Below are 15,321 nucleotides of genomic sequence, written 5' to 3'. Positions count from 1 at the left end.
AGACCTGGATGTCCCAAAGCCTTCTGTTTTTTCCGTAGCAAGGGGGAAATATTGACAGGCACCACAGAGAAGAGGAGCCTCACTCCATTTGATGATCTAAGTACAGTCAGATTACCCAGGCCATGATCTGGTCCTTAGTATAAAAGTGTAAGGCCTTGATACCTTCCTAGCTCTAGAACCAGAACTACTTAAGTTACTGACAATGACAATACGACTTCACTGCTGACCACTGTCAGAAAAGAATTGTGTTGGTTCTATCATTCATTTGAAACAGAATCACAGAATCATGGAGTCATCTAGGTTGGAAAAGACCTTGAAGATCATCTAGTCCAACCATTAACCTCACATTGACAGCTCTTGAAACAGGAAAGACTGCGTATTCTACTGCCTGTTTGGGAAAGGCTTGAGTAAACTGAGTGGCTTTCACAGTGTGATCAGAATTCCCTTGACTCAGGATCTGAGGAACAAATTCCAGGAAGGATCCTAGAGACAACAATTTCTTTACTTTCCTTGATTCCAGATACTTATGTTCTTATGCGCCAGTGCACATTTTCTATACAAAAGTAACACCATAATTATTGAAAAGTTTTAACTGCTTTTCCATTTTAATGGATAAGTTAGTAACACTGTTTAAATCTGAAAGAAAAAGGAATCCTTTTCCAGAGGGCCTTTGTAAGTGCCAGTAGTATGTAGTTCTTTCTACAGAGATTACAGGAAACTGTGCAGTATGGAAGCCAACAGCAGCAAGCAAATAACTTGTATTTGTGCACTGAGATTTTTTAGCTAGTTTTTACCTTATTTCACTGTTCTGGCATGGTTGCTATTAAACATACAGTATAAAATAGGAGTAAATAGCATGTTCATGTTTATTGGTACAGAATAATTTGAACTGCTTGCATACTTACAGCAACCATATGATCCACCAGTTTATGCAAGGAGACAGTGAGTCACTGCAGCCAAAATAAAAACTGTCCCAGGAAGATTTTCTCGTCTTGATCTATGATTATTGATGCAAAGATGCAGCTTACTAATAGCATGTAGCACTATCTTAAGCAGATCTGTATGATGTTGGTTGACATTTTGAAAACAGCATCACAAAGTTCTATGTTCATTGCTTCCTATTTATTCTTAGGGAAATGTTCTAGTTTAAAAGAAGTGGGTTTTTTGATTGCTAATCCTGTCAGCCAGGTTCTGGGAGTTCACAAGAATAGATGCCCCATTTTGGCTTTGCAGAGGAAACAGGTGAAAACAGTCACAGTTTGTTCTTGTCAACAAGTAAAAATCTGAATGCAGACATGGCTGAGACTCTGTAGAATAAGACGACACTGGAGTCTTATTCCTTGCTCTCAATATGAAGCCACAAGGAAGAATAGTGTGAAAAAAAGCCAACAAACCTTTATGTCCCTTAGTCCTAGATCGGTGTAATTTTGGCTGGATCCTTGTGCCAGGCATCTAGAATCTAGGCAAGGTCATGAAAGCACCCAGAGTCGAGCAGCAGGTTGGAATTGCAAAGTGACCCAAAGCAGAATCAAAGGTGTGACCTGAGACCGTTCTTCTCCTTCCCTAAGGGCTTGCCCCAGGCAGTGAATGGATTGGGCTGGTATTACCACAATTTTAAAAGAGACTACAGAAAAGCAGCCAAACACTGGTTAATTGCTGAAGAATTGGGAAATCCAGATGCATCGTACAACCTTGGAGTCCTTTATTTAGATGGGATTTACCCTGGAATACCTGGTAGAAATCAAGTGAGTGAATATTTAATAGTAATATTTCTTACATTAGGGGCCAGTTTAGAAGTTTTTGCTTTGTTCTTGAGACTGCTGTGTTCACTCTGAGTCAGATTTTGGTACCTTTTATCACAAAGAAGGGTGTTACTGGGGAATTCAGTCAGATTGCTTAGAGAGATGTTACTCCAGTATCTCAGTCATACTTACATGTGTGTGTTTGTATTCCTTTAATTTAGAAACGAAGCAGGTGCAGGTTTAGCTCCAGGGACTGCCTCTGCTTTCCTGCTTCCTGTGACAGCAGCCAGGATAATGGGTGCTCTCACATCGTGTGATCCTTTTGGTTTCTCTCGGTTTTAGGTTAGAAAGTATATAGTGAAAGGATGCTTTCCACAATAGATGAAAGCAGCAGAACCTTGTCCCTGAACTCGTGAACAGCTGTGCTGCATTCACATAGCTTCTGTGAACCTCAGAACTGCAGTGAAGGACCTTCAAGACAGACTTGCAAATGTAACTATTTAATACAGTCCTGGTAGACTGTAGTATTTTGGTTTGTTTTTCTGTGACACAGACCATTTATTAACTTTCCTCATTGACATGTGCAAAATTAATTTTCCCCCAATAGGAAGGGTCTACTTCGGTTATATTACTTTTCATTTACTAGGTATTTTATGACCAACAGCACAAACATAGTGAGGTAGGCTGTAATAAATGCAAGTCGACTTTGTGCTTGGAGCTGAAAGATGTTTCCAGTGTGGCCTTTGAGTTCTGAGATCTGTATATACTCCAGACAGTGAGCATTTCTGCTGCCAACAGCAGCAGTGCTCACCAACATGTGCATTTAGCAAACACATTTTCCTTCCCTGGGAACCAAAACACACATTCCAGAGTGGACCAATTATAAGAGTATACCTAAAAGTGCCCAGGTTTCTTTATTCACCGAAGCCATGGGCAAGGAGAAGTATTTTGTTATGGCTGTGATGGATACTCTGAAGCCCATGCTCACTCACAGAAAACATATATCGATGGTTAAAAATCTCCTGAAATAAATTGTTTCAGGCTGTATGCTGCTTAGGTTTACATTACAGATTAGTGTTTCTGAGGGTAAAACATTGAGAGTCACACACCCCTCTCACTTCTGTGACTCTGTCCCTGCCTACTCAGCCTGTGTTATCTTTTATAAACCAGTTTCAGAGGCTTGAGCACTGTGGTTGGGCACTGCTGGACATACTGAGCATTGCTGCTGTTCCCCAGCCTTCACTTAGGCATTGCCAGTGCGAAAGTCCTGTTCTCTGTCTCTTCTCCAGGGTCCCTTATTAATCTCCCTACTAGTGAGTAACTAATTTTACTTTTGTCAGTGCACACAAGACTTGTATGCTACCAGGTGTTAGTTACACATTTAGACGCTTTTCTATTTGACATTCCATATATTACCAGAATTTATGTTTTTAAAAACCTTTTTCCAGCCTAAACTATTAAAAAATTAGAAGAAAGGAATTGATTTCACCTGAGTACATTAAAAGTAGTTAAACTAGCTTGCCCTCATTAGCCAATTGCCTCTTTTAATTAATTTAATGAAATAAGTCCTGGGAAGCAAAACTCAATAAACATTAATAATGCAGAATTGCTAATTGTGTCTTGTTTCTTCACAGACAGTTGCTGCACGCTATTTCTATAAAGCTGCCCAAGGAGGACATATAGAAGGGACTTTACGATGCTCTCTGTACTACATCACAGGAAATATGGAAGACTTCCCTAGAGATCCAGAAAAAGCTGTAATGTAAGGAATGAAACCATTTGTTAAAGGAGAATATATTTCTGGTGGGATTATTCTGATTACTGGTGATTTTTAAGTCCATAGTCTAAATATCTTGTACTTGATGGTGCTTACCTTCTTGACAAAAGGTTCTTCTGCAGTAAAGTTTGATCTACATGAATATGTGTATTATTTAAATGACCAGTAAATTTTGAGAGATGCTGAGTACTTTTAGAACTTTTTTTCCCAGAACAACTTGGAGAGATTATATTGAACAACTCTGAGAGGTTGTATCTAACAAAGCCATGCTTATATGATTTTCAAGAAATCAAGAAAAAGGTAGATAATTAGTTATAGCACTTAACTTATGTTTATTTTTTACAAAAAAAAAGAAAAAAAAGAAGTGATTTTGCCAAGAAAAATCATAGGATGTCTCTGATATGCTCATGGAGATTAATGAACAAAATGTTCTCATTCAGTCAACAGTTGCAAAACTGATACAGCAGTTACTATGAAATCCCATAGTTTGTCGTATGGAAGAAGTCGGAAAGTGATCCCATATCCTTTTGTGTCCTTGGAGTCAGTGTGATTTGGGATAACATTACTGGAGCAGAGCTGTTCATTTTTTATTGTTCTTTTCTACAGCTGGGCAAAACACATTGCAGAGAAGAATGGCTACTTAGGTCATGTCATTAGAAAAGCTCTCAATGCTTATCTGGAACTTTCATGGTATGTTTGTTCTGTTCTATTCAAGTTCATTTTCTATTTTTCACTTACTTTATAGCATGATATTAACATTGGGCTATCACCTCAAAAAAATACAAATAGCAGCACCACTGAAATCAGTAGCAAAACACCCATTGACAGAAGGGGAAGGAGGAGTTCATCGGAGGCATAATTTGAAAGTTCTGGCAGAATTGAGTGAAGAAGAAGTTTGTAGAGTGAAATAGTGTTGTATCTGCTGTCTGTGATTTTCATCCCATAGTACTGTAGCATGTAATGTGCACTGGATTAGCCAGAGAAACACGTTTCACTTCTAATTAATGTTCCCTCTGTTCTAAAAACCATACTTTGCTTTCTCTCTTCTGTATAACTCCATGTTATGAAAACTCAGGCTGCTGGACTAGATTTGTTCTTTTTTTGTAGATGGTTAATATTTTCTGTAAAGCACATGAAGAGTCTACAATATCCAATGAGCCAACCAAGAGGTTTCAAAATAGCCTCCAGGTTAATGCTCCATTTTTGCAGTGACATGTAGGCATGAGCATCAGATACTGTACGTGCAGGCATCAGACTCTTATGTGATTAAGACAATGGCTCGTTTAGTCCTGCAGCCTCCCCCTGCTAGTACTTAATTAGTGCTTCAGGTTTAGGAGATCTACAGGAAACTGACAGTGGACTGTTCTGGAATAACCCATTCCTAGAAGTTTCTTTTTCTCCTGAGACATTTCCCCTGAGACTTGACCTCACTTTTCAAGACTGAAAAACTCTCAGTTAATATTTTTGTAGCCTGTTCTGATGTGCAAGCCTGTGACTCTACCCAGCTCACTCTGCATACACTCACATGAAAGTCCCGGGCACGTGATGGATAGAGCGTTAAGATCCCAGGAGGTCTGGTCTCAAGAGCCAGGAGGAAAAATCCGCTGGAGTCCTGCTTGAGATGCCAGTGACTGGGGCTGTATGGGTAGTTGCCTATAAATACTGGTTCTAGACATCTCTGGTTTTAGGAGTATGTTCATGTTGAAATCTTTGCTTCTGAATATTTCTTCATGTATCTTGCATAGGTGTATATTGTTACACTGTCAAGCAGACCAAGTAATATGTGTTTCTCAGTCATTGGTGTTATCAGCCACATGTTCTACACACCTGTTAGTCATCATAGTTGATCAATCGGAGACTGATTTAAAGGCCTTAAATGTAGTTTCTTTGCCCTTTGAGACTTAAGGATCGGAAGAACTGACTTCCCAGCTTAGGTATCCTGAATTTCTTCTGCAGTGCTGAGTCTCCATTGTCCCAGATGTTTTTACTGGGCAAGTACAAGGAGGAATTTGTAATCTTGCAGAAGCAGTTGGGAAACAGGAGGCTACACCTGCTAATTCTGTAAGGACAACTGCTTTCACAATTTCATTTAAAGTTTCTTCTCTTAAGCACCTGCTCTTGAAGTCAAATGTGTATTTAACCATATTTGCTTCCAGTTAAACAAACCATTGAACCCTGAAACTTGCCATGGCTTTAGCTTTGTGTTGTGGAGAAAGTCACTGGCAGCATGACCCTTTAATAGGAAACTTTAGCAGAAAAAAGGTACACCAAGTGGGTTTTTATCTTGTGATTTTAAAACCAAACACATGATTTTAAAGACTTCCTCTTAATTTTGAATGCTTAGTCTTCATAATATTGTGTCAATGAGTGACAGAACATGAAAGAGATGCTCCTCTCTGGAATTATGAGCAGTGCTGTACTGCTGTACTGCAATACTGAATTGACATACTGCAAATGCAAAGTTAGCTTCTATTACTTGCTTTACAGTCAGTGAGGTGCCTAGAGTCCATAGAGGGACTGAATCTGTTATTTTATTCACACATTCAAATATAATGAGAGACAATTCCCGTTTCAAAGAGCCCATAGTCTAAAAAGGCAAGACAAACAAGTCATGGAAATAAAAGGGTAAAGCACACCAAAGAAGTACTCAGATAAATGTTTGACAGACAACACAGCTAATTACAGATTTTTTTTTTTTAAGTGGAGGAGGTAGGAGTCTTTTAAGAATGTTTTGTGTGAAACATTTAAATAAATAATTGGGTGTAATATCAGTTCAACTTTATCGTCAGTCTTGCACTACACACTGGAGCCAATCTGGCTTCAATGCAAGCGAGGAAACACTGCAGATTCTTGAGATCCAGCATGGCTTGTTACACAAAGCATTGCCAGTAGATGTAGCTGTCGCATGGGTTTGCAAGCCTCTTGCTTTTAAACCTTTTACCAAAATTTTGCTCTTAGGTGATTTTACCAATATATTTAGTGAGTTTTTTTAAACTATAACTAAAATGCATGTTATTTTTGTTACGTTTTTCACTGATTTATTTTATCTAACATTAGGCATGAAGCTCTCCTGCATTATGTTTTAGCAGCTGAAACTGGGATTGAAGTGTCACAGTCAAATTTAGCACACATCTGTGAAGAAAGACCAGTAAGTAAATGTATTCACAAGTCATTATCCTAAAAGGAAAACTTGTTAATATTAATGTGATCCTATCTGTGTTATGAATGGATCAATTATTTTCTTTGCAGGACCTAGCAAGGAAATACCTAGCAACTGATTGTGTTTGGAGATACTACAATTTTTCTGTTTCTCAAGTCAATGCACCATCATTTGGTATGTGTAAGGAATTATTTCTGAATTATAATTTTACCTTTTTTTAAATTTCAAACCCTGTGCTTGTTACAACTTCTATGTGAGTGAGCAAGTTAAGGGAAGAGTAATCCCTGCTTATTGTACATTTCCTTTTTAGTGTTTTGATAGGAATATCAGAGGGAAAAAAGGTATTTTAAGTGTTGTGTTTCAGCACAGCGTTTCTGGGAATTGCCTTTTTATGGCATAAAATGTATAAAATTTGAATAAAATAAAATACAAAAGCTAAGCCCTGAGAAGGGGCTAGATATTTAGGAGCCTGAGCAATTGACTCAAGGTTTAAGAAAAAAAAAAAAAAAAGCAATAGACTTTAGAAGCTCATGCTGTTTAGTTTATCAAAGAGAAAATCCAAAAGCAAATATACTTCCGTATCATAATTGAGTCATGAGAAACTAATGAAGGCTAAAGGATTCCTTATCTAATTTATTATGAGTTTTTCCGTTAGGGTACAGAGTTTATCGACATTGGCACAGCTTACCTTGGGGAACTAAAGGATTCTCTGTTAGAAAGAAGGTTTATTTACATAAAAGTTACATTCCTCCGGCCTTAAATTTTACTACATCTGTGACTTTAGTCACTAAGTAATTTTGGTGCCTTTGAAAGAGTTATTTAATATTTGAAAACATTGATCTGATTGTCTTACAAGAAGGTTTTAGTGCTTTGTAATAAGCACATGAAAAAGTGGAGTATAAAAATAATTCATGCTATTCATTTAAATACACAGCAGCGCAGAAACTGAATACCACACTAATATAGCCTGAAGCCACAGGAGCTGACAAACCCTGTTAGCTTTCATGAGGAGTTTGCATACACCTTAGCAAGGTGCAGTTTGGTTGACCCTTTGGCAGATCCACTGGTACCATCTTATATTAGAGACACTTCTGAACGTCAGATTCATGGGTTTGAGGCTGTGATTCCATTCAAGTAAAGGAGAGGAGACTTGCTGGCTTTAACAGGGGAAGGATTTTATTACTTTATCTCTTCCTCACATGAGTAACATAAGGGGAGTTTTATCTCAGACCCCTTTTTGCCGTAGTGGAGAATCAAATCTCCAGTGTAGGGCCTAGGACAGAGATTCTAACCTCAGCAGCAGAGATTTCCCGGGCTACATTATCAGTGCAATGCAGGGTGACCTCAAGGCCTCTGCCTGTTGCAGGAGTGCTCTCTGGGCCAGGGCTGGAACGATGCAGTTGGTATGGTTGAGCAGAATTCTCTTGGTGATTCACTACAGCGTTCGTGGCCTTCCACTCTGCATCTGTGCCAGCCCATCATGTAGTCTTTCTGCCTTTGCTGTTATGTCAGTGACCAACTTGCTTCCTGGAGGAGCTCATCTATAGTCCACTGTAAAAACAGATGGGATTTCAAGGTAGCTGCCATAGATGCACAATGCAAGGTGTAAAAGTGTTTCAAACCATTTGAGGAAAGGTTAGATCAGATAAGTGTAGACGCAGTCATGGGAGTTTTTAAACTCTTTAGCATAGATTAGTGCAATGTCATGCTTGCTTCTGTCTGCAGTTTGTAAAATATTTACTGGGCATTGCTTCCTTCTAGACAAGGAAAATTCTATACCTACCATTGTCCTGGGTTAGGTTGGATTTGAAACTAATGAAATTGTTGTCAACAAAGTTCTGTAACTTTTGGGATGGGTTCAGCCACCATAGTGACAGGTATAGAACAAACGCTCGGACAGCATGTTTTTAAGTCTCATCAAGTTAGTAGGGCTAACCTGAATATTAAGGCCACAGGTTGCCCAAAGACAGATTTAGCAAGTGAGGAAGGAATGCAGTATAAAGTCTCTAAGTCTCAGTTTTTGTAAAAGTAGCAATATCATTCACTAAATTTAATTAAAGGGAGACCAGGAGAAGTATTTTCAATGGGCAGGCTAATGGAAGGTAGCTACATAGACAACCAGAGAGAAAGAGAACCTTTTCTTCTTTTCAGTATGGTGCTTTAAATAGAATTACTATTAACTTCTCCATCACATTAATTCTATTTCTACAAATACTCTAAATGATCAGCTGCTGGTTTCTTCCACAGCTTATTTGAAGATGGGCGATTTCTACTACTATGGTTACCAGAACCAGTCTAAAGACCTTGAGCTCTCTATGCGGATGTATGCACAAGCTGCATTAGAGGGAGATTCACAGGTGGGTCTGCTGTTATAACGTGTTTGTAAAACATCAGACTTTAGAACAATCTGAGGATTTATGAGTCTGGTTTTTCTGCTTGGCTACATCTGTACTGAAGAAACCTGCTAGAATAAGTTATAATTATCTCAAAATACCATGTGAGTCAGTAGTTGTTGTTTCATGATAATGGAAGGTAAACCTAGCATAGATGGACAGTCCTAGAATTGTTTTAGTCCTGTTTTGAAAGCTAGATGTGAATGGCCTAATTCAGTGTTACCTTACCTTGGCACAACTGATTGTGACCTTGGTATTTGGCTACTGCAAGGGGAAGAATTAATAGACTGCTGAGTTGTATTCCAGTCCTATCCTCTGCTATTTTAGGATATTAACAAGAAGACTGGCCCATTTCCCTTGGTATACTGAGTGAATCCTAGGGTGAATTTAATTCACTTCACCAACAAAAGCTTCATCTTAAAATGCCTTATAATTAAAATATACACTATATCACATTACCAAAGACATACAGTGTTTCAACACTGAGTTTCTTGCCCTCAGACCCTCCTGAAGTGTTCTGGGTGTGATATTCTGGTCTCCCTGTCCCCATGACAATGTCTCCAGACAGTATCTTGTATGTGAATTTATTAGAGGTAGCACAGTTGGATTCTGCTTTGAGGGTACTGGGACATAACATTACTGCTAACCTAACTGCAACAGAAAAAAAGAGATGTATGAACAATTACTTCGAAGTATGAAAGCCAAACTGATGGGGAATCATATAATACATTTCATGTGTGTTCATCTTCCTGGCTCTGAAGAGACATAGGGATGCCTACGACTTGTCTCAGTAGGCAAAACTGTAAGATTAAGGACCTAAATTGTCTAGAGGAAATTTCTGCTCTCAATTTCACTATTCAGATTACTGTTGATCTATAGAGCTGGGTGGAGAAGAATTAAACAGTAATAGAGAGGAATCCATTTCTGCTTTCAGTCTGTATTTCCCTAGTAGAGAAAAGATTATAGTTTGATATCGTGGCTGTGTTTAAAGAGCAACTAGAAATGAGAAAGCTCAGATCTTTTTCCGGATGATTTCTGAAAAAATGGTGTCACAACAAATGAACACTGATTCTTTTGCATTTTCAGTATTTATCTGTGTATATGGTTAGGAGGAAAGGGTCTCAATTTTTCAGTGAAGATGACACTATACTAAATGAATTTATAGAAGACAGTTATAATTATTTAGATATTTGATGCTTACAGTGGACCTTAAATGTACGCTTTTTTATTATTAGGGTTTCTTTAATTTGGCCCTTGTCATAGAAGAGGGCAACTCCATACCTTCCTACATTCTGTATCACTTGGAAATTGATCAGGCATTACATTCTAGTAATACGTCACTTCTTCAGGAACTTTATTACAGGTGAGTCTTTTTTCCCCTTAATCAGCATCTTCTGTTTTTCCACGTGAGTAGCATTTACTCTGTAGAACAGCAACTCCTGTAATTATTAACTTTGTTCACTTGTATGATTTAAGGCAGGTTAAGGTCAACATGCTTGAAATGCTTAAATTACCTAAATATATTTCAGTTTATGCCTGTTAAAGAGACCTTGTTATATGTGGTTGCCTGAAATAGCAGGGGCTGGTTTTAATGATCCAGGAGGTCTTTTCCAGTTCAATATATTCAGCTTCCGAAGTTAGGCACTGACAATTTGTATACAGTCCAAAACAATCTTTTAATGATAAATACAGCATAATTTAATACAGAACTTGAAAGTTTGTAACTGGGATAATAGCATTCCTTCCTATTTACTCTGCAAAGATGTTCCAGCCTGACACAGATGTTGTGGCACAGAATATTAAATATGTGAGAAGGTTACAGCTCTGCTGTCTGAACTGCCTGTGCCAGCACTGTTCATGCACAAACCACCTAGAAACCTCTGGTTCCAGTACAGAACTTACATTTCCTTTACCTGGGTAAAGCTACATGTGTTGGAAAGCACCGTGGGAATGGGAAGCTTATACAATATTTGGTGGATTTATGGAATTGCCTTTCAGATATTTAAAGGAGGAGGAGCTGATGAATGGAGCTGTGAACCAAGAATGGGTGGTTTGTCTTCTGTTTTGCTACTGAGTGTGGTGTGACACAAAAAAAGTTGAGATGTCATCAGTTTTAAAACCTCATTTGTCAATTCACCAACAATCCACTGAAATTGTTATTCATTGCAGTTAGCCTGAACCTGTACCCTAAATTACCTCCACTCCATGTGAAATTACCAGTCAGATAAATAGGGCTTCTGGACCAGCTGGTCCATCTGGAGTGTAAGCTTGAGCCTGAGTTCTGCCTTCCCTTGGGCTGAATCCATCTGCTTTGCAGTGAGAGTACCTCCAGAGTTGACAGCATTACAGAGTTTTCCCATCATCATACACTTTTGTGCAGAAGGGCATGTACTTTTTTTAAAAAATATATATATATACACTATATAAATCATGCATAACCTTATATAAAAATTATCTATATTTATATATATATATAAGAATTTTTTATATTTATATATATACACACCCTACCCCTGCTCACCCCTCCCTCCTCATCTTGGTAGAAAGGAATCAATTGTAGCTTAAAATAGGTGCCTGTGATTTAGCTGTCTTAACTCCTAATTGATGGAACTGAGAAAGCTACTCAGCTCTCCCCACAACAGATACCTCATAGCTAGTCATCTAAAGCTCTCTGCAAGCTCTGACTGCATTGTGTAGTATTCCACTGCCTCAAAAGGGGTTTAGGCACCAGTGTCCTGCTTAGGCAACTATATTTTGTACATCTAATCTTACTGCTGTTGACTCACATTAGTTAGAACAAAGTGTCTTGGGTATGACCTTGTACTGTGACTCCTTGGCAAGGGTAGCCTGGATGCTTAGACCCGTTGCTGACTAATAAGAAAATAAAAAATATGCTCCTAGGGTAAGGTATTTTGTGCTTAATGAGGTTAATCTGGTATTTCTATGCAGTTTTACTTCATCACCTGTGAGATAGTGGTGATAATATCTGCTTGTTTTTCTGTCTTACTGAGATTTGCTGCAAACCCATTTTGCAGCATTCCCAGATGACAGATGCCACAAAATTGTAGAGGAGGACTAATCAGTTGTTTTAATTTTCTTGTTGTAGGTGCTGGAATAGTAGCAACCAAGAATCAATTAGTCCATGCTCATTAGCGTTGCTTTATTTTTACATGAGAGTTTTCTGGAACAATATTTTACAATCTACTCTGGTAAGTATTGCTCCTTTGGTACATGCACAGTTCATTTGGAGTGCTACCTTGACTTTACACTGCTCTAATTATGTTTTTAAACTTACTGTCACAGATCTACTTCATGGGAACCTTTTTTTTATCGATTCTGGTTGCATTTGCAGTGCAGTATTTTCAGTCTTTATCTGGTAAGTATATGTCATAGTAAAACTGAAGAAAGAGGAGTGATCTTTTTATTTTGATAAAATCTTCAAAAATAAAACCAGGAATTCTGGATTTGGTAGAGGTACCTCCGAACAGCAACTTCTTTGACACGCAACTCATTTTTTGCTCATTGAGAAGGGATGGATGAAGTGAGGCATAGGTTTAAGCCTGTTGGTTTCTGGAGATTTCCGATAAAGGAGATTCTTAATAAAAACATTAACTACAGGAGATTATGACTGGAAATAAGACATTATTTCCCATCTCTCAACATGTGGTATTGTTAGAGTAATTATATGACTTTGATTTCATATGTTGTCTCTGCAGTATGCGTTGAGACTGTGTTCCCTGGTTCATATGACTGGATCCATTCAGATACAGGAGAGAGAAAAAGTGAGGTTCAGAGAGCTGGTACATTGGAGTAACTTAGGAGGAGGCAGTTCAGCCTCTTCAGACCGGTAACAGAATCAGTAAATACATTCAATCAGCACTTGCAGACTCCTGCTGTCCTAAACTAGAAAGGTTTGCTGTATGTTCTCTTTTCTCAAGGGACAGAAAACCAAATGCCAGACTTCAGTCTCTTAAAACTCCCATTATTTTCTTACCATATTGAAAGAGATATCAGAGACAAAGCTACATTGCTCAGGAGAGGGGAAAAAAACCTCTACCATCACGTGCAAAATAATGAATCATCATTTAAAAAGCATTGCAAGCTTCAACCAAGTGTTTCACTTCCAAATCTCAAGACAGGATCTTGGTCAGGAAGTTGTGAAATTAATATTATCAGTTATAAAATAATTTCTTTCACTAAATACATTGTCTTATGTTGTGGTTTAACTCCAGTAGGCAGCTTAAGCCTATGTCAGAAAATACTGGTTTCTGACATATTTCTGTAATAAAATACAGAAAAAACTACTTTCCACGTGACGAGCTATACCTATAGGGAATAGTATTTTAAAACAGAACACCTTTAAATATAAAAAGAATACTTGAATTTTATAATTTCTAGATAGCATTTAAGACATGTAACTGTGAATAATATGCTGACTATGGAAATAATTCTGAAACCATGCTTTCTTTTCTTACTAGCTCTAATTTATGTAACTTGGGAATCATACTACATATGTACAAAGTATATAGTTAGTTAACAGATACTCTTCTTTCAGTGTTTCCTAACCTTTGAGTATTATCTTTATATGTGATTTTATATCCATATAATATTTAAATATTGATGAATAGACTTCCTAGGTGCAGTGGGGTCTTTCTTAATAATTTCTTTTGACGTTTTTTCTTAAGCCCATAATTCTCCTGGAACAAGATCAGAACCATCATCCGATGAACCTTCTTCCTCAGGGAATAGCAACGAGGATGCTACCAGACTAGTACAGCAAGATGAATCTACTTTTTCAAATGATTTAGCACAGCAGGAGTCAAACCCTCAGAATCTTCTTGTTACAAGCTGAAGTGTGATTTTCTTAGGGTTGATGTCCCTTTGGGAAGATGGGATGTGAACAATGACAAATCTAAGAACTAGTGACCAACCATATTAATGACATTAATAATGCAGTCCAACACCCAGAATTGTAGGAAAATTCACTGATCTGATTTCTCCACTATAGAGGAAAACCATCCCTGTAATTTATTTAACACTACAAACAGATAATGCAGATTATCTCACTATACCCAACACACGATCATACTGTATTTCATTGAAGGACTGTAAGGAAACATGCAGAGTCTTTGCCTAACTGAAGAATGAGAGAATCTCCCACTGGTTTTGATGAAGAAGTTTTACTCTCATATCTAATATCTTATTAAATTACCTTTACTGCACTTGAGCTTATTTTACTGGTGAAGCTACCAGAGTTTTCCATGTTGGAAGCATGGAAATGACATAAAAACGAAACCCAGCCACCAACACTTTCCAAGTTCCATGGCCCACCAGCCAGGGCTTCAGTACGTGCAGTGATAACAGTTAGTTTTTTGGCATTTTATATTCCATGCTAACTCTTTGATGTTAAAAGTGGTTTGTTTTGAAAGAAAAATACCAGGAAGATTTGCAATATGATCATAACATAGTAGTTCTGCTGGCTAATCCTTGGTTGAAGTTTCTCAAGTGTTAGCAGTTCCCTAGTGGACACAACAAAACGTTTCCCACCCTGCCAGGAGTCACTGATTAGCTTCCCTAATGAATAAATAATATTTGAGTATGAACAGGTGACACAAAGTGAATAAACCATTTATTTTTTGATTCTTCCATAGATAATGTTGGCAAGGATTTTATTTCATGTTCTACAGTAACTTACAGACACCTACTTAAGTGACAGTTTATTTGGTAAATGTTAGATGGGATATATGGATAACAAGTATGGAGTGCAAATGCCTTCTGATTTAAAGCTCTCTGGTAAGTGGCTGTAGGAAAGGTCTGACCTTTAAAGCAGGTGTGCATGCACCTCTGCAAAATGATGTAGATCACAGACTATAAATTGCATCAATCTATGCATTATTGAGGGTTAAATCCACTCTCCTTGCACTACATTATTTACTCTTGTAAATAAAAATATTTTTCTAATTCAGCCTGTATGTGGAGGATTTTTTTTTAAAGCACCTGTCAGATGAAATAGTATCTAGCTGTTGCAAATTCTCAAGAACATTATTTAGGTGTCTGTTTCCTTAGCTTCAGATGGGACAATCAGCCCTTGCTTTCTTTGAGGAATGTAGCATTCTCACAGAGCAGACCTGGAAGACTTTTTATTTTGCTTTCAGTCAAGACATAGGAGTTCTTAGTAAGAAAGGAATGAATTAAAAGGAAAAAAACCTCCAACCTTCAAGAGAGATTTATATATATAAATATATATGT

At 37.8% G+C, this 15,321-nt stretch overlaps 1 protein-coding gene across 3 annotated transcripts in view; it reads left to right on the top strand.

Moving 5' to 3' along the window:
- The window catches only part of SEL1L3 (SEL1L family member 3), a 37,876-nt gene extending 22,839 nt beyond the window's left edge, over window positions 1-15,037 (top strand). For all 3 annotated transcript variants that reach the window (XM_074822288.1, XM_074822286.1, XM_074822287.1), the window contains exons 15-24: window positions 1,569-1,745; window positions 3,377-3,504; window positions 4,126-4,209; window positions 6,577-6,667; window positions 6,769-6,853; window positions 8,927-9,036; window positions 10,308-10,435; window positions 12,179-12,281; window positions 12,376-12,448; window positions 13,758-15,037. In XM_074822288.1, the coding sequence (XP_074678389.1) occupies window positions 1,569-1,745; window positions 3,377-3,504; window positions 4,126-4,209; window positions 6,577-6,667; window positions 6,769-6,853; window positions 8,927-9,036; window positions 10,308-10,435; window positions 12,179-12,281; window positions 12,376-12,448; window positions 13,758-13,924 (1,146 nt within the window). In that variant the 3' untranslated portion in view covers window positions 13,925-15,037. The remainder of the gene's footprint in view (window positions 1-1,568; window positions 1,746-3,376; window positions 3,505-4,125; window positions 4,210-6,576; window positions 6,668-6,768; window positions 6,854-8,926; window positions 9,037-10,307; window positions 10,436-12,178; window positions 12,282-12,375; window positions 12,449-13,757) is intronic.
- The last annotated feature ends 284 nt before the right edge of the window (window positions 15,038-15,321 follow it).

Source organism: Strix aluco, chromosome 4 (assembly GCF_031877795.1).
Source record: "Strix aluco isolate bStrAlu1 chromosome 4, bStrAlu1.hap1, whole genome shotgun sequence".
NCBI classification, from domain to species: Eukaryota; Metazoa; Chordata; class Aves; order Strigiformes; family Strigidae; genus Strix; species Strix aluco.
Note: the sequence above shows the minus strand (reverse complement) of the source record. Positions and strands in the feature narration are given on the sequence as shown.